Below are 21,707 nucleotides of genomic sequence, written 5' to 3' on the forward strand. Positions count from 1 at the left end.
ATTTGCTCAAAGTTCCATAAACGAGATTAAACGAGAATGTTCAATATTTAGCATAGAAGTTGTGGCTTATCAAAGCGTGCGCAAAATTGCGTAGCCGACGCGTTATCTGCGATTTGTGCTTGTTTCTTGTCGGAGCGCAACTGCACACGGCTTTCTTATCAGCTGGTTTGGACGGTATATAAAGCAGCGATTGTTTGGCAATAATATCAAAAAACAATACGCAAAACTCGCGTCCACAGTTCACATTAACGTGCTAAAAACCTTATTAACAAACAACAATCAAGATGCCTTGCAAAGGATGCGGAAACAGTAAGTCAAAGGAATTCAAATGTAAAAGATTGTTAACTTATAAACTCTTCTAAATTATTTAATAGACTGCCAGTGCACTGCCGGCCAATGTGGAGGTAACTGTGCCGGAAACCAGCAATGTCAATGCGCCAGCAAACCAGCCTCCAAGTGCTGCCAGAATAAATAGAGGATAATCTGAGAATGTTAAAGAGTTCTATACAAAAATCTCTGACTGATTGTTAATAACTGAAGCGTAATAAATATAATATTTAATTTATAATTTAATTATATGATCGTTTCATTATTTAAATGGATGACGGGTGGTTTGGGGTAAATTTGGTATGATTTAATGATGAACTTGAGACTTACTTGTTAATGGGATTTTCAAACATTGTGAATTTCTATACCTATTTTTAGGTAAATTTTTAGGTCAAATATTAGACCCCTACAACTCTATTTATTGAATCATATTAATTGCTTAGAACTTACGGGTTTTAAATCTAGTAATGGAAATTCACATCACAAAATAGTTGTGGGGGAGTTTGAATTATTTTATATTTAATGATAAATCTTCTTTAACCAAAAGTCGTAAAATAGAGAGGAAATAATTTTTATAATATTTTTAAATTCAATCATTTCATCTCCATTTTTTTCATTATTTCATTTTCATTTCATTATTTTTTTACAATCTATCTATCTAAATATAATAAGTAAATTCAATGATAGGGGTAGGGGATATTTACAAGAAATTGTGTTAACTACCGCTCTTTGGATGGCCTAAAGGGGAGATCAAGGGGGTGGTGCTTCTTCAGCCGTTGGCGATGTTGTCTATTGTCAAGCAGGTTTCATCTGAATGTGATCTATTCGTAGTCATATACTACTAGAATATTAAAAAAATAAAAACGTTCAGTTTATCTATTTATTCAATTTATTGAAATCATATTTTGCAATTCAAGGATAAAACATATTATCAATTTTTGTTTGAGCAGCATTTATCCTTGGGTCCATTTTTGCAGACGCAGTTGCATTCCTGATTGCAGGCGCAGTTGTCGCCGCATTTGGTGGCTGAGCACTGGCAGTCTATAAATAGAATAAGGGTTAAAAAGTTTATAAAGTACAGATAGATTATTTAACTTACTAGTTCCGCATTCTTTGCAACCCATTTTGAATTTGATGTTTTTATTTAATATTGTGATAAACAACTTTATAGCAGGGTGTCTTCTATGCGACTTTGTATATACTTCAGCTTCGTTCGGGTTTTATAGATATCCTAAGAAATTTTGCACACCATTGGGGGGAATCTGGAAAAATCATTCATCAATTTATTATGGAACATTTACTATGTGAATTCAAAACGTGCGCAAAATTGCGTAGCCGCCGCGTTATCTGAGATTTGTTCGTGTAGTTTCGTAGCGTTGTTTCCCGCCAGAGCGCAACTGCACACGGCTTTCTTATCTTATCAGCTAATTTCAAAAGTATAAAAAGCAACGACTGTTCAGCAGTAGTATCAAAAAGCAAAAAGCGAAGCTCGCGTCAATAATTCATATAAACGAATTACAAAGTTGTAATAAAAACATCATCAAGATGCCTTGCAAAGGATGCGGAAACAGTAAGTGAAATATATCCTGATTTTAAAGGAGATAAACTTATAAACTATTTATAATTCCTTTATAGACTGCCAGTGCACTGCCGGCCAATGTGGAGGTAACTGTGCCGGAAACCAGCAATGTCAATGTGCCAGCAAACCAGCCTCCAAGTGCTGTCAGAATAAATAGATGCTAATCAACCCATTTATTATATACCTGACTGACTATTTAAATTTAATACTTGAATACATTTTAGATATATATTTTAAACTTAATCTTTGTTGGTTTTTCAAATTGGCGACGCTACTTGGCGTGGTGTAAAAGAGATTATATTTAAATTATTCATTCGAATTGTGAGCGTGAAATGGGCAACTAAAGCAGATGCATGTATTGTATATTGGAATTCATCAAAGCAGTATGCGAATACGATTATTAAATTGAAAGCGTACTAAACTTACTTAAGTTAGCTGATTGGAAACATTATTCATTTGTATAATACAGATTTTCCAGTAGATTTGTTTTTGTTTCAAAATGATAAGATTTCAATTTAAATAAAAACTTTATTTTTCATATTTTATTTATTGTTTATTTGTATGGCTTAGATTTCAGAATTTATTGGGAATGCTTAAAATGAGAGTGTAAGCAAATATATTCATTGGATATCTATATAGTTTGGCAATAATTTAACATCGAGTTCGATTTAAATAAAACCATTTAATAATTATGTCTATTATTCATAAAAATCTTCTTAGGAAACTTTAATCATTTTCTCCTTTTTTCCTCAGAATATATTTAACTAGGATTAAAAGAAATTTTTATATATTGTTTATTTATTTATGTATTGTTTTTCGTTAAATTTGCGTACAATATAAAGAGGATAGAATCTAGATTGATGTTTGCTGCCTAATTTATGTTGGAACAGCATTTGTCCTTGGGTCCATTTTTGCAGACGCAGTTGCATTGTTGACTGCAATCGCAGTTGTCGCCGCATTTGGTGGTCGAGCATTGACAGTCTATATGGCCCCATTTTTACGTTTTAGTTTTTAGAAAAATGTGTGAATTAACGATAATTAACAACTGTTTAACACGAAGTTATTTTGTTGACTTTGTGTCTGAGTCAGCTTCTCTCGCATTTCATAGATATCGAAAGTATGCAGTTTTGCACTCCACATGTGGGAATCTGGGAAACCAGTCATCAATTATACAATATTTAGCATAAGCCACAAACAATAAATAAAGCGTGTGCAAAATATTGCGTAGCCGCCGCGTTATCAGAGAATCGTTTAATACATTCGCTCTCACTCTCGCTCTCTCTCTCTCTTTCGTAGACTGAACGCAACTGCACACGGCTTTCTTATCTTATCAGTTTGTTTGAAGGGTATATAAAGCGGTAGCTGCTGAGTGTTGGAATCAAAACCAAAAAGCGAAGTTCGCGTCAACTATTCATATTAACGTGTTTGAAAAGTTATAATTAAACATTTTAAAAATGCCTTGCAAAGGATGTGGAAATAGTAAGTGAAGTGAATGCCAATTAAGAACGCAAATTAACAAATTAAGTTTTCTATGACAGATTGCCAGTGCACCTCAGGCAAATGTGGCGGTAACTGCGCCGGAAATCAGCAATGTCAATGCGCCAGCAAACCAGCCACCACGAAATGCTGTCAGAACAAATGCTGCTGAGAAAACACTATAGATTTCCATGCAATGAAATCTCTGACTGATCATAACGAACAAAAGTTGCAAAACATTTACCATTTAAATTAAAACACAAATTTAACATACTTAGCTTACAAGCTCTTTAAATTAGTCGCAAATTTTGAAGACTTTTAATTTGATTTGATTTGCACAGCCAAGCAGAGGGCACTTGAGTGCACAACACGAGTGCAATATGTTTATACATTGCGAAACTTGAAGGGTCATCATTCGGAGGAGGCAAAGGACACTTGAGTCTGCCGCAGTCTTTAAATGCAACGAGTGCGCCACCAGGTCTCGGTCTCTGAGTGGCCTAAAAGTGAGTCGACCTGGGCGATTTGTGGCTTGTGCGTGTTTCGAGACTTGTACACACTCCTATGTAGGTTAGTGTACACACACACACAGTGTAGTGTAGTGTAGTGTAGAAATTCCACTTGGGGGAACAGCACAAGCTGAGAGAGTGACTGTCAGTTTGACAGACATGTGAAAACAGAGACACGAAATGGCTGTAAATTGGTATCCAAAAAGTGCATTAGTCGCGCTAATTGCAGTTGACAATTACATTTCAGGACGGCGTCACGATGAACCAAAAGCGCCAGAGAGCCAGAAAGACAACCTTGAGCCCGAAAAACTGTTCGCGTTAGTCCAAAAATTTCAATTTGAGCGTTTTTAATGGCGTTAAGCGGCGGAAATGGAATCGCGCCTCATGAAACTGCTTTTTGCGCCAAGTCATCAAAGTTAATTTGTATGAGGGAAATTCGAGTTCAAATGTTTTTACAGCCATTTCCTGAACGCTGTAGCTAGTTCCAAAATGCCACTGGCGCTCGATTTGCCTGCCTCGTTATGGCTCATATCCGCTTTTTTTTTTTGGTAGGGTGAAAAGGCTCGCCTCGCATGGAAATAAACTATTGTTTATACTATATGCTGGCTTAATAGTGGCTTCAATAGTGGGTATCTTTAGGTCGAGTTTATGTGCACATTGCTCGACTGAATTGTTTAACCTTTTGCACTGGAAAGAAACGGAACTGAGTGTCACGGCATTTTGAGATTTGTGTTGATAAAGTTAAAAAAAGAAAACGTGAAAAGAAATGACATTCTACAGAGGCAACAACTTTGCCTCGCAGCTCGAAACCTTAAAATGACAAGCTGAGAGGCCAGCGGGCAAAAAGAGTGAGAGCGAGATGCAGCCGCAAGTGGGTCACGCGACTGGATTGCTGGCTTGGCTTGGCTTCGCTGGCATCGTTGGCTGAGGTCGTGAAGTCGTGCAAGTTGCGGCTTAAGTCGCACGCTGCGTATACGCGATATGCGCGCCATTTAATTTGCGCTGTCGCGGCCTTTAAGCGCAAACGCAAACAGTTAATTACGGCATTAAGTTTTCATGTCGCAGTCAAAGGACGCAAAAAACAGCAAAAGCGAAACAACTGCAATGCGGGCACTTCGTGAACACTTTGCCGCCAGCAGCAGCAACAGCAACAGCTACAGCAGCAACAACACCATCAAATGCCGCAACGCAGAGTTGAGTTACAAAAAAAAGAGAGCTCAAGTCGAAGAGTCTATGGAAAGAATGTGACGTCGCATCACTTATGCATAAGAACATTTTAACTTTCCGTTAGCCACTTTAGACTTGGGCACGTTCCACTGTTGAGAGGCGGAGCTCAGTCGTGTCAAGGGAGATGCGCTGAGATGTTTTTTAGACGTTAGATGGTGTGTGGAGACTGCTGAGTTTGTTTATCTTTTGCGTGTGACTTTTGCCTTTTGGCTGGCTTTGAAAACTTTTCCATTGTTGCACTCAACTTCGTTGAAATCAAATCACTGCTGTCGTCCCCTGAACTTGCAGGACACACACTCACACTCACGCACACATATACAATACATATTTATTAATGAAATGCACAAAAAAAAAACACACACAACTTTAATCGTAATTTCTTCCTTTGGGTGGGGGATCCAAGGTGTCTGCAAAATATTCTTAATAATTTATTGCATTTTGTTTGTTAAGCTCCTCAAAAACTTGCTGAACTTTTCAACATAAATTAACAGATTAGTTCAACGAACAACAACAAAGTAATTCGGCAACTTTTTAGGGCAGGTGGCCAAAAACTAGGAATGTGTCTAGTTGCTTTTTGTCTGCCACAACAGCTGCTAATTTTCGACTGTTTCAAATGGCCAAAAATGCGAAATGCGCCAACAAAAACTTTCAACACCCAGCACGCACTCTAAACGCTTGGGGTTGACCTCAACCCTCAACTCTCAATCCGCAACCTTCGCAAAAACATTTTGTGGCCCAACCACCATAAATCTTGGCTATTTTGGCAATTTGTAAATCTTTATTCGGTATCCCTTACTGAATTCTTCTCCACCAAAATGGCATTTTGCATGTGCTGGCAACGTGACCTGTAAACTTCTTCACACAATTCATATTAAATATTTATATTTAATTTGAAATTCACTTGATGCGAATTCACAGCGAGTTAATAGCAAGTCTGTTGATTGCAAATGGTTTAAAGTATATCTGTGTGTGTGTGTTTTTTTTTTATTGTTATTGCAACTACTATTATCGATGATTCAAGGCTCCCAAATGAGTAATCAAGAGTTGGGCGAAGTGTCTATCTGTATATGTATTTAACAAAAACTCATTTCGTTTTTCGATTTTGTCGCTGATTTCCCAAAACACTTTGAAGCCATCACACAGAAGATAGAGAATAGTGGAGGAGACAAATACACATGACGCGATGATTGCAGGCACCGACTGCCAACTGCGTGAATGTCTTTGGGTTTAGCAAACACATTAAGCGCCACATCCGGGGCGTGTTACAGCTGGTGGCCGGATGTCCTGGCCATGTCATGGCCCAGCCCCAAGTATTGACTGGCCTTAAACCGGTCTGGAACTCTGTTGACAGCAATTTGGGATGCACGACTGCACTCAAACACAAACACAAACACAAAAACAAACACAATGTCTAAGCCCTAATGACAATGGCTTAGCAGCTGAGTAACAAGCGCACAAGTCACAGTTTGCCAGTTTTAAAAAGAAAACATTATAATTATAGTTGGCTTAAAGTTTATTGCAGACATAATTAAAATGTCTCACTATAAATTGCGAACATACTTGGGAGTGCAGAGATTTGTTGCTCGGTTAGCCATTAAATTAATTGTGCAACTTTAATGTCCATGACATGACCACGATTTCTCGCCCTTTGGCAAACTACACTGAAAAATATCAGTTTATAAAATCAAGAACAGTTGTATTACAAATTTTGTTCTTACAATAAGACCACTTACAAAACAAATTCCTAATTAGTTTTAATATTAATCTGAAAATCAGAAAACAAATACTAGATTTATGAAGATTCTTTAAGCCATTGAAATTCCTTGAAAGTTTTTATTTAGCATCAAGTGTTTTCTTTTATTGCTCATTTAGTCGAGCTGTCTGCGAACCATTCATTCATTGCAGTCTAAGAGAGGATGTTCTGTGATCAAACACAGTACGGAATCGATGATTAGTATTTCGTAAGTAAATACAACTGAGGAGATAATTAAATTGTAAAATAAAAAAAACAATAAAATAAATATAACGTCGAAATAATCTTTTTATTTAATAAAGTTTCGGGTCTTCAAACTATAAGAATTTATCCTCTAATTTTTAATAACTTGTTCTTGAAATCAAAATGTATTTTCCAACTTAAAACTTTTCATGTTCTTGAGCAACCAAAATTCTCAGTACTAAGAGCAAAATTTCGATTTCACATCTTTTTTTGTCAGTGTACTCGCATAGAACTATATTATATAGTTCCCATACTATATATGTGTTAATGTTGTAATGTTGTTAATTAAGCGAACAGAGGACGAACACAACTGCGACCAGTTGCCAGTTGCCAGTTGGTTGGCAGTTGGCAGTTTTGCGCTCAGCTGTCAGCTGCAATGCGCTGCAAAATGTCACTGACAATTGTGCTCTGTCATCCGACGCATTCTCTGTGCACTCATGTAAGTATTAGTGTGCGTGTGCGTTGTGTTTATATGTGTGTGTTAGTGTGTGTTAGTGTCCTATTCCTTGGGGCAATGGCCGGTACGGCTCATTAGCTAACAGCACACGTGCACAAATCAATTTTGCCACGTCCAGCTCGAGTCACACGCTCTTCACTTGAGTGCTTCACGAGTGCACACAGAGCAGATGCAGTAGCAGCAGCAGCAGTAGCAGAAGTAGCAACAGCGGAAGCTCCCCCTTTTTATTCCCAAGGCAACAAGTGCAACGCAAAAACAATCATACGACGCGTTGTCCAAAAGCAATCAAAGCGAATGGCTTTACGGCAACAAAAATCACATACTTATGCGAGTGCACACACGCAAAGTCCACAAAAGTAGACGACTGCATGTTTTAATAAGCAATGACGCGCCGGATGAGATGATGCCATCGTAAGTATGCAAGTGCCATATTGAATGCATTGCCAGCGAGATGTCACATGCACACATACACCCATAGTAAACACATACTTACACATTTTCAACTAAGTATAATGCAGTTTCCTTGGCTGATGTTTATCTATTGCCAGTGCTTGCCAAGCGCACTGATAAGTGCATCAACATGATGCTCAAATTATATGGTCTCTCACTTGCCAGCGCATATACACAGAGCAAACGAGCTCCATCAGCATTACGCTTATACATACACGATCACAGGAGCGGTTCAGTGTCGAAACGGGTAAGGAAGTGAAGATTTTGATCGATATAAATCTAATAATAAAAATAATAATTTTGAAACAATTTTTTGGTACATACAATAATAGCTTATAATATATAATGTATACGAGGGTTGCTATTTATATTTCTGGCCTAATATGTTAATAAAAATGCGAATATTTATAAAAAAAAATGGATTTGTTGTTTTTCCCAGTATTCTCCAGCAAGATTTATACACTTTTGAATGAGCTCAAACCAATTGTCGAAGCACTTTTTCCACTCTGATTGAGGCACCTCCAAAACACAGTTTTTGAATGCTTCAACAGCATCTTCTGACATTGAAAATCGACCACCACGCATTTTTTCCTTGATGTTTTTGATTAATCGTTTATCGATATCAGATACTTAAATAGCAGCCTTCGTTTAATATATAATGTATATAATATGTAAATGTACATAGAACATGATTTCAATAATTGTAAGTAATCACTTAAACGTCCTTGTGACCTAATACGTTGTTTTCCCCTGAATAAAAAACTAGATTGAGTTGCTTCAAAGGTAACAAAAAACTTGTTAAACAAAAATATTAAAATAAAAAATAAAAACAATAATAGCTATAGTCTTTATGATTTCTGACAATTTAGTTGCATTCAGATAAAAATTGTAGAAGTTATTAAAGAAATACTTTTGTAACGCCTACTTACTAATAAGCTGGTATATTTTGCATTCAATATAACAAATATAGTCTTTGGTATTTTTGCGGTATTTTTGCGGCATATTTATTTGGTATATTTTGAAATTAATACCCCACTGTTTTGCTTTAACTTAAAATGGGTAGCATAGGTTTGTGTCTTTCTTCCGTAAAAAACCTATTCAAATATGTTCCTTACATTGTTGTTTTTTAACTAAATAAACTTATTATAGAAAAAGGTAAGAAAGAGATAAATCCACTTCCATTTCTATTAAAAATTCCTTAAAATAAAACTTTATTACTTCGTTGGCATTTTTCAACTTTATTTAATTTAGTTTTCATTACATACTTTATTTTCTAAGCAAATCTTTGTCTTGAAGTTCGCTCCTGGAAACAAACACATTCACATACACATGCGCATAGAGATGGAAGTGCATCGCACATTGTTGCACAGACTATTAAACATGCTGGCGAAGGAGATGAAAATGGGTTTTTAATGCAGCGCAAATGCGGCAACTGTTTTGTGCATCGCATGTGGCTTGACATTTACAGCAACGAATATTCGCACATACTCGGATATGTTTTGCACTTAACTAACTGAAAACATTCAACAAATTTTATGCAAATTACGCACCAAAAAGTTTCACTCTCTACGCTGCAGTCTTTTATCTCAGCATTTTTAGCTGATTAATTACTTAGAAACATTCACATTATTATTTTTGGGCTACTTGAAGGGACGAACTTCCATAATTTAACCTTGTCTTCCGGATGAGAGAGAGCAACATATGGTCGATGGGATTGGTAATTGTGAAAATTGATTTAGTGGCTCGTCCACTAATTTGCTTGGGCAACAAATAACGTGACTGGGTTGCCCAAGTTACTCAAATAAATGTGCAACCAGCTGTTGATTAAATTGAATGCCAAGTGGCCGAGGCTTGTGGCAAATATTTTCGCATCAAATTTGTCCATTTAAATTGAGCGAGAAAATTAATGCAAGCTTTACTGAAATTGCAATGATTTATTAGCAGGATTTATGTTTGATAAATACGGCAATTAAATGTTCTAGTAAAAAGTCAAATACCAAACGTCTTTAATTGCTAGACAAAGGGAACTCACGTTCAGCCAACTAACTGAATCAACTCAACTGACTGGAGCGATTTAGCCATTTGCATGTCGAATTGGATATCGAAATTGAATACTTGTTTTTTTTTTGTTCTATCGAACGTCAACGTTGGAGCAGCAGTGGCTTTTAGCGTTTAATCAGGCACTTTTTGGACGCGCACGTGGCACGTACATCGGATGCAGCGATGCAGTGAAAGAATGCCAAACCCTTGCAATTTGTCGTCTAAACAAAAAGCCAAAATACAACCAAAATACTCGTCGAAGTCAGTCCATGAGAAAATAAAGCAAATCAGCAGTAAAACAGGAGAACAAAAAAAAAAAAAAACGAAACGGAACGAAACGAAACTCAACGTGCTGAAATCAAACCCGGAGTCGAGTTATTTCTGCGGTCTGTAGCCAAACAGACAAACGCGTTCCCCATGCGAAATGAGAGTAAGGATGATAAAAGGGGGCCGAAGCAGAGCGAAGGAAGCCTACTTTCTGGTAAATAACGCTTGGCCTGGTTTTTCGGGTATTGTGGCACATTTCTACACTCTACTTTCGACTGTGTGTGTGAGCAGTCTGTGAAGCGTCTCTTTTGCCTCGACATTTTGCTAATTAGACTTTAGATTTATTTATCTAACAGAACGAAAGGAATTTAGCTTAAAAAATTTAAGCATACAAAAAAATGCAACTGGCTTTTATATGACCTGCTTACAACCCAAAAAAAAAATTCGATAGTTAAGAGGGCTGCTTTAGATGTCCCCCGATGAAACATAGAGTGCAGTATTTTCAGTGACAGCCACCGAAGCGTAAATATACACTTTGGTTGCCGGCATTCTCGTTCGGCTTCTCAGGGGCAACATAAGGCATGGCAAGGCAAGGCAAGGCGAGAGCGCAGTCGTTACCACTCGTTTTGATAAGCTACAACTTGGACAGTTTTTATGGCAACAGCCGAAATAAAGCAAACAAACCGCGTGAGGGCATAGTAAAAAATAAACAAAATACGAAAATACGAAAATACATATGCATGACCCTAAATAATTCAGCAAACAAAAAATAGCATATCAAAATAAAAAGAAGGAAACGAAAAAACACACGATTTATTTGAAATACTACGTATGTGAGGCGAGTTAAGTTGAGTTGTGGCAAAAACTTACGACATGAAAGTGCTTTTAAAAAGTTTTTAAATGGAGCAAATAATAACTTTTGGTTTGTGGTACACGAAATCAAATTGAAATCACTGTCGCATGCTGCTTAAATCCTTTTGCAATCACACACAAAAGAGTTGAGGCATTGAGTTAATTAAAATTGAAAAGACATGAGAGGGAGTGGGAGAGGAGAGTTGCATATGCTGCGAGTGGCAATCAAAGCACTGACAGGTACACTCATGTATTGGGATCTTATTAGCCTGGCGGCAAACTTCAATACGAATTTACACTTTACTCGCTCTGTCTATTTGGCCAACTGTGGGCGGGGCAACAACCTCAACGAACACACATACATATATATACTTATGTGTGCACTCTGGAAATGTGGCTACGTGTCGGTTTCAATGAAATGAAAATATAAAATATGCATTTACTGCAACCCGCCTCCAGTTACTGATAGTTGCCGGCTGCTGCTGTTGCCGTTGCTGCTGCTGCTGTTGCCCGGATAAGTATGCTACGGGCAACGTGCTCAGCGTCGGGGAATTGTGTCGAATGTCATGCGCGCCCCGCATTCAAATGGTAAGGTTCTTGGCCAAAAACTGTGAGACTTATATGTATATACTTATTTGCCAGCCAGACAGTTGAAAATGAAAATGTGCAGGGCGAAACTTCAACTCCATTGTTTCATTGGCAGCAGTTAGGGAGGGGGGATGGGGGAGGGGAGGGGAGAGAGAGCAGCCCACTCAATAATAAATGTAACGAGCGCATTACAAACACTTACACTTATGTATTCAACTTTAAAGTGCCAGACACAAATGCTACTCTCTCTCTCTCTCTATATAGTATATTTGTGAACATAAGTATAACTACTTGTTTCACTTGCTTCATCTGGCAATGCGAGTAGCAGCACTTGGCAAAAGTTGCAACTGCCAGCTGGCAACTTGCAACTGCAAGTTGAAACTACGAACTGCCAACGTATGTACATATATTGCTATATAATTGCGGAATCAGTCACAAAAATAAAATGGACAGCAAGTAAGTCAAATGTGCACCAAGTGAAAACTTGCCTTAACTTTCCACAAGTATAGTAAGTGTGTGTGTGTGTGAATGTATGTGGGAGCACTCACCACGCCCACCATCTTTAAGTTGCCACCTCTTCGCGCTTGCACTTGAAGTGCTAAAACTTTGCTGCGCAAAAGTTTTCGCCTGATAGTTGTACCATGAAAAGCAAAAGTTTGCCGTCAAAGCGAAAGTTAATGCCACCAGCAAAAGCAACAATGCAACAGCAGAAAATAAAAATAATAAAAAATTAGATATATATTTATTTGTCTGAATTAAGGTTCCTTGCTCGGCTAAGTTGCGGCTAAATGCTTTGGCGAATTTTCGCTTCATTTTGCCTGCCTGTTGGCAATTGAAATAATTCAACAATAATTAGTTTTAATTTTTATTTTGCTCTATGCAACATTGACTGACATGCTGTCCGGGAAAGATACAAAATAGCAACGAGGGGCGGACGAGCGTGTGCAGAGAGGTGGAGAGGGGGGCGTGGCTAGGGTCGCGAGAGAGCATACATTGAAATGGCATAAAAGTTTCTCGTATATTCTCGTATTCCCCTAGCAAGTTGCACGAAAATTTTTGCACAATTGGCAATCGAAAATTGGAAAACTTTTTCCTATATTTGTTTTGGCTTCATTCAGTTGACTGTGGCAACACACACATACATTCAGATACACACACACACACACTTGGTTGAGGTAGCTGCTATTAGGAAAGTTTTGTATGCTTTGCTTTAGGAGCAGTTCGCCCCCAAGCTTAACCCAAAGCAAAGCGAAAGCAAAAACTTTAACGCAACAACAACAACAACAACAAGAAGAACAACAATATGCAACATGGGGCAAGAACGAGGTAGTAGTATCTGTTGGCAAATGGCCGCGTTTATAATTGCAACTGGCAACTGGCAATTGGCATCGGGCAATTTTCAATTTGTTTGCCTTGCATTGGCAACTTTATGATCCACATTGCACCACTGACCCACTGGCTGGCTGGGTGGCTTGCTGGGTGGCTAAGAACCAATACCAAAACACAGCAACTGCCACCACAAAGCAGTTTAACTCTGACACAAAACAATTGGATGGCAAATAAATGATGCTCAGTGCAGTTTCTGCAACTTTCTTTTTCCACTTTATTTTCAATATCTTTTTTTTCCGCTTTTGCTTGCAATAAAATAAATGTCTTCGAAACAAACTCAGTATCGCAATATAAAGTGCTAAGAAATATGGCAAATTTTACAGTATTGCTGCAGAGATTAACAATGAAGCGTTCTCTAATCGAGTATTTACATTTAGATGGTCACTTGCTGAAAAGGTGGTTTGGCTTCAATTTAAATTTCATAGTTTTCTCAGTCGGTGAACTCTTTGGTTTCATTTGGATGCATGAATTATTAATGCTTAACATCTAGATGAGCAGGGACAGGGAAAAGAGAGAGCTGGTTATTATGCCAGTCGCTAATGAAGTGTACAGATTGCAAGGCGCCGCTGGCTCAGTGTAACATTACGTATACGTAATGTGCCTATAGCAACAGCAGGTGCATTTCGCATCGTTGAAGTGCAAAACTTTCACCCAAAATTCAAGCATCGATTTTACTGTTCCCTCACACACACACACTCACACACAGTTGGCAGCAAATTACACACGCGGTGGCACAATTTTTGGACGCAATTTCATTTCACAACTTGCGAGTTGCGAGTTTCAACTTTTGCGCGCGGCACGGACAAAATTTGATTAGACGAACGTCAAATATTTTCTGGCAGTTTACGGCCTTTAGCACTGACTTTTGTGCTAATTGGTTTGCGATTGCTTTGCACAATTTGCTTGCTCAGCTTCTGGCTTCTGCGTTCTTCGCTAAAAAGTCTCCCAAAAAAATCTGAAATCCTCTGCTATAAAAATATCCATATCTATGTTATTTGGCATATTTGGCCATTTCACTTTGTCGGCTATCACAACACACACACACACATTGATTTCCCCAAGCATCGAGAGTGTCAATTTGTTTGAGTTTATTGCGCACTTTGGTCGGGTTATGATTTAGGTAAGCGTCCAGGGAGACAGCGTCTATGTCGATTTCGATTTCGCTGTCGATGTCGTTCAAATACACACAAAAAAGAACAAAAAAGAAACGCTTGAACCCCCCAAAGCGTTGCCTAAAGTCGGCTCGTCAGTTGTGATTTTATTATTTATGGCCGTGTGTGTGTGTGTGTGTGTGTGATTGCGTTGTGCGTTCTAATAGCAAAAAGATTTAACATATAAATATTTCTGTGCTTTTCCGTAACTGTGTTTCATTCGGCCAAAACATGTTTGGACTGCTGTCAAAAGTGTTTTGTATTTGCATTATAATCGCCGTACACAAAATAAATCTAAAATGTATGCATATTTTATAAAATGGCCAACGTTAGCTGCTTGGTCAAATCTGAGAGGGTTAACTTAAAAGTTAAGCAACGTAAGCCGGAGTATTTATTATTTTCACTTTGTATTTATTATTTTGGATTTATGTAATAAATGTCATCACCATAAGCAGGGCAATCCTCAAGTATTTTATTATACTTTAGGTATTGTTTATTAACTTTTTCAATTTATTACTTCTCAGATATGCATTTTTTACTATTCTTTCCCACAATCTTCAATTATTTGATGCCTGCTTAAGTTATTGGTTATATTTATTTTATATTTATTACTTCAGATTGAAAAATGTTACTTACCAATCCTCAAAAATTTGATGACACTTTAGTGTAAGTGTGGGTATTATTATTATCTATTTATTATTTTCGATTTTTATAGCAAATGTTTTGTATCTTCTTCATCATAAACAGAGTACTCTTCGAGAATTTTGTATACTTTGGTTATTTCCTATTGCAATTTATTATTTTTGTTCTATAAATCTTCTAGTATTTGATTATACTTAGGTTTATGGTTATTTTAATTTTTGATTTATATTATTCCTCAATGTTCTTCATCAATTCTCATGAACTTTATTATACATTAGTGATTATTATTAATTATTATTATTGATTTATACATTTCTTGTGTGCTTTTCACCAAAGCCACACCAATCCTGAAGTATTTGATTATTTTAAAGTTAATTGTTATTATCTGATTCATAATTTTCATGTTTGTTCTCAACCAAGCCTCAAATATTTGATAATTCTAATGTTATAAGTTAATTGCTTCTCTATTTAGTATTGATGATTTATATGTTTCGTGTCTGTTCTTCACCACAAACAACCCTCGCTCTATTACTGCGGATTTGACAAAAAAGTGATAAATTCAAATGCTTGGACATTTTCATAGGTGCACGACCCATTCTACATATACATAAATGTATATGAATGACTGGCCATAAATTGATGTAAAATTCGTTAGCAATTTCAAAATGTTTTGGCATTCAAATTTGAGTACAACTAATAATATTACGTATACGCAATTTTGTTGTAGAGGCTTTCAACGTTTTTAGGTGAAAGTCTTTCGATGCTGTCATGGTCGAATGCATGTTAATGGCTAGTTAATCAATTGCCAGTGATAGAAACCGCAATCAAATAGACAAGTGTGAAATAACACTAATTATAATTGCGGCTAACTAATTGCGTTAAAGCCAAACCGCAAAATCCAATTAATTAGTCACGATTGGCAGGCACGTGCGACTCCCAAAATGAACACAGTGGCCCGTTCATTCACGTATGCGAATTGACAAAGTTCAAGGTGGTTGAGGATTAGAGCGAGGGTGTGCGGGAGGAAGCGATAAGAATGGCATTAGAGTCGCAAAAGTGATGGCCACGTTTAATCTTTGGCGTTTTTGTGTTTTGTTTGATGCGAACGTCGACGAACTCTATTTTATTATAATTCCATTTGTGGAGGACGCTTTTTAATTTCATTAACGGTCCGCGTTCGCGTTCGCTTTTGCGCTTGCGTTTGCGTTTGGGGCTTGTAATTAAAATGCCACAAAGCGCCGCCAGACGCGATGCGATGCGATGCGACGCTCAGGGACCACAGCATAGAGTTCTCTCACTCCCAGTCTCTCTACTCCTTCTCGCTCTCTCTCTCCCGTTTGTAGTCCCGCGACAGACTGCGAGTGGATTGTGGACGCGCCCACGCATTTGCCAATTAAAAATTTCAATTGCGGCATAAAAACGCGCGTGTAGAAAATAAACTTGCCTGAAATGGAATAATTAAGCAGCAGCGTTCATTAAATTTGCACAGCGCCAAGTTAAATATAAATTCAAAGGCCTCCAAAGGCTGCCGATGCCGCTGCTGCTCTTTTGTTTCGTCTTCGGTCAGTTAGTTCAATTCGAAAATAAAATAAAGAATTCGTTTTGCATACTTTCTACCAAATTTGTGTCAACAAATACCAACGAAATTATATAGCTAAATTAGTGTATGTGTATGCTAGGATATAGGATTTTGTGTTTGTGGCAGTTACCAGCAGGTGCAGATTATGTATATGTGCAAACTCACATGTTTGTTGAAGCAGAAGCCAGAGGCTTGCTGCTGTCGTACTGCCAGAAACACACACACAACACACACAAACACATACTCAACGAGAGAGTTTCAAGCACTGTAATTCAAGCTGCAGCTGTTCCACTTGAGCAAGACAGCTAACCATAATGCATGCAAACTTGTAATAATTTTCCGTAGCTTTGCGAAAATTTTCACAACATTTTTACAGCCAATAAATTTTACGTTTTCTGTAAAACAAAACGAAAAAAAGCATACAAAAAGTGCTGCAAAAATCCAAGAACAAATGAAAAGAAAAAATGAAGCAAAAAGAACAGCAGCAGCTGCAACGCAGCAGTCAGTAAAAAACATTTGTGGCCCCTTTGTAGAGACGAGCACTCGTAATTAAGTTTGAGGTTTGCTGTAAGACTCTTCTGCGACGAGTTAAATGAAAAACGCAAATAAACGAGTAAGTTCGCTTTAAAAAGTTAACAGGCCACAGCAATGGCCAAATTGAAGTGGTACATTTTTGTTGAGTTGTCTGTCAGAATGAAATAAGCCATGAAGTCGATCATAATTCCGAATAGTGCATTGTGTGTTTGAGAGTAATCAAAGTCGCATTAAGAAGTTAAATAAAACTTCACACAGCTCTTTTGCATGCTGTTATGCGGCAGTTGCAGTTGCACATTATTCACTCAAGTGACAAGTGACGTAGCGTGGCAGCGTGTGTCCTTTTTGACTGTTTTGTCACTTGTGAGCTCGACTCGACTCGACTCGCCTCGCCCGGTAGTTGGCACATCTCGAGTGCCCACTCAGCACAAATGTGCAAAAAGGAACTTCACAGTCACAGTCGCAGTCACAGTCGTCAGTGCTGCCTGCAGAGGTAAGATGAGAGTTCCACTTCAGGCCCACCGCAAGCATCCAAAATAACAGCAAACGAAACGAACAAGGCACTTCAGCAGTGGCAGTAGCTGTGTGGCACTAACAACAGCAGTAGCAGCAGCAGCTGTAGCACACACACGCACAATTCGTGGCTGATTGGTGCAGTGTGCCACGCACTGAACTGGGTTACACGGAGGCTGCTGCTTCCGTTGCCTGATGCTAAAAACAACAACGACGAAGGTAAACAAAAACACGTGTGTTCCACAATCTTATCCGTAGCCGCTTGCCGTAGCGCCAAAATTCGTTGCGCAGTTGCGGATGAAAGAGAAACTCATTCAAAAAAGAGCCAACGGATAAAGATAAAACACAAAGAGAGCGCAACGCGTCGTATACGCAATGTGCTCAGCTGTCGCTCTTTAGTTAAGCCCGCTTGAATAAATATTGTTGCATACTTTTGGGGCTGTCTTCATTAATGCCAAGTGTAGTACTAGAAAGTATGCTGATCACTCATAGCGTATAGCATAAATGCAAAAACAAACAAAAGCCTTGAAAAAGCGTATGAGAGCATACATAAATTGAATTAGTAAACTCGTTTAAAGAAATTCTCTCGCATGGCGATAAAAGAGTTCACCAAAAAATGAGAATATATAATGTTCGCTGTTGATTTATGTACATTTCAATGCAGCATAAAATGCTGTTTTTATACCTTTAACCAATCGACATCAATAAATCATGGTGTGGTTAAAAGATAAATTGCTGTCATTCAAAGCATTCACACACACAAAAGAGAGAGAGAGATACTCAGACACACACACACAGACAACACAAAAAGTGTTGTGTTTAACATAGGTGTAAACGGTGTATAAAAATAGTTTCAAAGTGTTCATTGAAAACTTATTGAAGTGTAATGGCAGACGAGATACTCATATTAATTTTATACACCACACGCGCCACACTCTCAACGGTTTTCCGTCTGTGTGTGTGTTTGCATATGCCGCCCACTTCCGCCGCACACACACATATACATACATAGCGGGACACACGCCAGAAGCTGCTGCCATTTATAGCTTGCCTCTGCATGGCAACATTGTTGGGGCAGCAGCAGCTTCTAAATCAGTAATTGACTCGAGTGTTGAGCGAGTGTATTCAACTGCCTCGTGGAGTGCAATAAATAAGCAAATTCAATGCCTGTGTATTAACACAAATAGTATAATCAAATTGCGAGAGTATTACGCAATATATATATAAATCGTATTTCACTATGTTGTGGACATTTTATTTTTTGCATTTTTGTGATGGAATTTTCAATTTTTGTGACCAAATAAGGCAATTTAATTAGGCATTGATTGCAAATCCCAGAGCGTAAGCGTATTATTTAATGGATCGTCGCAATGGGCATAGTAAAATGGCATTATTTTGTTGAACTTTATGGCTGGCATGACAGTGAGCTGACATTTGATATATTTATTTGGCTTGCAGCCCTTGTAAAGTGCCTCGTAAATGCCCATCAAATGCGGCTCATGCATCGTGCACCCAATTGCTCGTGTTGCTGCTGCTTTTGCTGCTGTTGTTGTTGTTGTTATTATTTGTGCTGACAGTCTATTAAATTTTTGATAGCCCATCGCATGTGCGGGCTGTTACAGCATATGTATACTTATGTTCAAAGGTACATATTTGATATACGTCACTTTATATTTCGGCAATTTAATTAGCTCGACGAGTAGCAGAAAGATAGCAAGTGAACGCAATATGCGACAGTTAAATACTTTACCTAAATATGTGTTTTAATTAAGAAAATAAAATGAAACTTCAAAATAAACTAGCATTTTTCTTTATTATAATTTAAATGCTGCACATTTTTATATCATTTTTGGCAGGGTATTTAAATGCACACTCAATTTGACCAAGGACTCACATTTAATATTCGGATGCTGTCATTCAACATTTACGAGCTGGTTTAACCCCCACACAATATTATATTATTAATAATGTCTGTGTTGAAGTGTGCTGCCAAAGCTGATGCCTACGTATTAATATTAATTTAGCGCATGCCAGCGGCAACTGTGCGTATGATTGATACTTGATTATGTGCGCTCTCAGATTGGCGCCATGTGAAATATGTTCGCCACTCACAACGCAAAAAAAAACAAACTCTTTCAAGCACCCAAAGAAACCATGTGTTTCTGCTCCCGTATTCATTAGTTTCCTGCTGCCAATCGGAGCAAAAGGGCAGAAAGCTTGTTAAATGTATTGAGTGACATTTTCAGCTTCAGCTTCAGCTGCTGTTGCAGCTGGCCACGAAAACATTTTAGCACCGAAAATGTCCTCGTCTGTCCCAGCATGCATGGGCCATTTGAAATGGTCGACAGTTTGTTGACCCTATCACAGAGGCAACAAAAGGCACACAGAGGGACACAGACACAGACACAGACCGAGACGGAGACGGAGACCGAAAGAAGAGACATATGACAATTGTGTAAAAGCCTTTCACATTTCTCTCATTCTAGCCTCAGTCTGAGTTGGAGTCTCGAATCTCCTGGCCTCTTCTTTTACTGCGGCACGTTGCATTGTGTGTGAGTGTATGAGTGTGGCCCATTTTGACGCCAGAGACAACTCGGTGAATGTTTAATGAATTGGTTCAGTGCAACTTTTAAGTTGCCAACTGCTCTCATGGCGACTTCTGACCGCTTCAATTCCATGTGCTCTCTTTCGTTGATGCCCATTTAAAGCAAAAACTTCACTATGGAGTACAACTTTCCTTTCCCTCCCCCCTCTCATACTCAGTCGGTTGAGTGTTGAGTTTTCTGCAGTCTGCCGGCAAAACGCATTATTTCATTTTAGCTGAACATTATTAAAACTTTACCACAAAGCTGCAGCAAAAGTTCTTCAGGGCGCACCTTTTTCCCTTTGTGGTTAGGGCGCGGTTCTAGTTTTGGTCTGGCGTTGAGGTTGGTCGCAACAACAAAAGCAACAGCAAAAGCAAAAGTAAAAGTTGTGTTCTAATTAAGCGCTAATAACGTTTTAGTACAGTTTACGGACAACCAAAAAACTTTTAACTATCCTAGAGGCGAAATGCAAATGATGATGAACCGCAATGCCAGCTGATAAGAACTGCAAACAAATTTACATTCCAGCACAATCAATTTCCAAATCGAATGGCTAATACTCTATGTATATATATGTGTGTAGTGTATAGAAATAGATTTTAATTTTCATTTAGCACAATGTGTCTGGCTGGCTGTATAAAATTGCTGCGATTGCAATCTAAATCCCAGTGCTGTTTTGCAATTTGCCGGGTACATTTTTAGGCAGCTGCCAACTGTCACAGTGGACAGTGGGGATAGCCAGTTTGCCAAACAAATCAAAGAGGGGGGAGACGATGAAGTGGAGATTTTACGGGGTTATGCTGGACACAGAAGATGTGAAGCAGGTTGTGCCCCTTGGCAACTGTGTGGGGGAATGTTTTGGGATGCGATGTGTGAGACGACGTCTCCGAGTGGCTGCAGCCAGCTTGCTTCCTTCCTTACTTGCTAGTCAATTGAGTTCTGCAGTTGAGTTTGAGCTGTGACAGTTGTCGTTGCTTTAGGATTTGCTTTATTTGAGATGTTGTTGTTGCTGTTGCTGTAGTTGCTGCAGGCGATGTCAGTGTACTTTACATGTAAGCAAATAGCAGTCCCCAGCGGTGCCTTTGGAGTTTGTTTTGTCGGTGTTGCTTTACACATGCTGTGCTCTAGTATTTCAATGACTGAGCACTTGAGCCATGTGATGTGCAGCAATGTGCAGCAGGAGAAGGAAAAGCAGTCGCATGTTGAATGTGATTTGCCTAAGTGCCGGCAACGATCAGCATCTTTATCAATGTTATCAGGCATACAGCAATTGCTACACAGGGCAGACATAAAACTGATTGATGGGCTGTGGGCAATACAATAGCTGCAACCACATGTGATCCCATTGGTATTAGCCAAAATTGATGTAAGACTAAATTGAAATTTAATTTTGACGGCAAGCGGGGGAACGTAAGAGAGATGGGAGTATAGACAAAGTTGAAACACCTTGACATAAACGAGGTCAGATATCGTTGTCAGTTGGTTGCCTGCTGTATGTTTCCCTCTCTCTTTTACTCTCTCTCTGTCTTTCTCTCTCCTTCTAGCTCTC

General features: G+C 38.4%; 4 protein-coding genes across 4 annotated transcripts; 3 read left to right on the plus strand and 1 right to left on the minus strand.

Moving 5' to 3' along the window:
* Positions 1-197: 197 nt before the first annotated feature.
* LOC132784043 (metallothionein-2-like) lies at positions 198-573 on the plus strand. Its single transcript, XM_060789415.1, has 2 exons — positions 198-309; positions 375-573. Exons 1-2 carry the CDS (start codon positions 285-287, stop codon positions 473-475), a joined length of 126 nt encoding a protein of 41 aa, XP_060645398.1. The 5' UTR covers positions 198-284; the 3' UTR covers positions 476-573.
* A 627-nt stretch (positions 574-1,200) lies between these two features.
* On the minus strand, positions 1,201-1,550 carry LOC132786987 (metallothionein-4-like). The gene is made up of 2 exons (XM_060793804.1): positions 1,427-1,550; positions 1,201-1,368 (listed from the first exon to the last, which is right to left on the minus strand). Exons 1-2 carry the CDS (start codon positions 1,449-1,451, stop codon positions 1,259-1,261), a joined length of 135 nt encoding a protein of 44 aa, XP_060649787.1. The 5' UTR covers positions 1,452-1,550; the 3' UTR covers positions 1,201-1,258.
* A 250-nt stretch (positions 1,551-1,800) lies between these two features.
* LOC132786222 (metallothionein-2-like) lies at positions 1,801-2,376 on the plus strand. Its single transcript, XM_060792687.1, has 2 exons — positions 1,801-1,897; positions 1,963-2,376. The coding sequence occupies exons 1-2, from the start codon at positions 1,873-1,875 to the stop codon at positions 2,061-2,063; spliced, it is 126 nt and encodes a 41-aa protein (XP_060648670.1). The 5' UTR covers positions 1,801-1,872; the 3' UTR covers positions 2,064-2,376.
* Positions 2,377-3,290: 914 nt separating this feature from the next.
* On the plus strand, positions 3,291-3,655 carry LOC132787049 (metallothionein-2-like). The gene is made up of 2 exons (XM_060793920.1): positions 3,291-3,385; positions 3,445-3,655. Exons 1-2 carry the CDS (start codon positions 3,361-3,363, stop codon positions 3,552-3,554), a joined length of 135 nt encoding a protein of 44 aa, XP_060649903.1. The 5' UTR covers positions 3,291-3,360; the 3' UTR covers positions 3,555-3,655.
* The last annotated feature ends 18,052 nt before the right edge of the window (positions 3,656-21,707 follow it).

The sequence above is a fragment of the Drosophila nasuta genome, chromosome 2R (genome assembly GCF_023558535.2).
Source record: "Drosophila nasuta strain 15112-1781.00 chromosome 2R, ASM2355853v1, whole genome shotgun sequence".
NCBI classification, from domain to species: domain Eukaryota; kingdom Metazoa; phylum Arthropoda; class Insecta; order Diptera; family Drosophilidae; genus Drosophila; species Drosophila nasuta.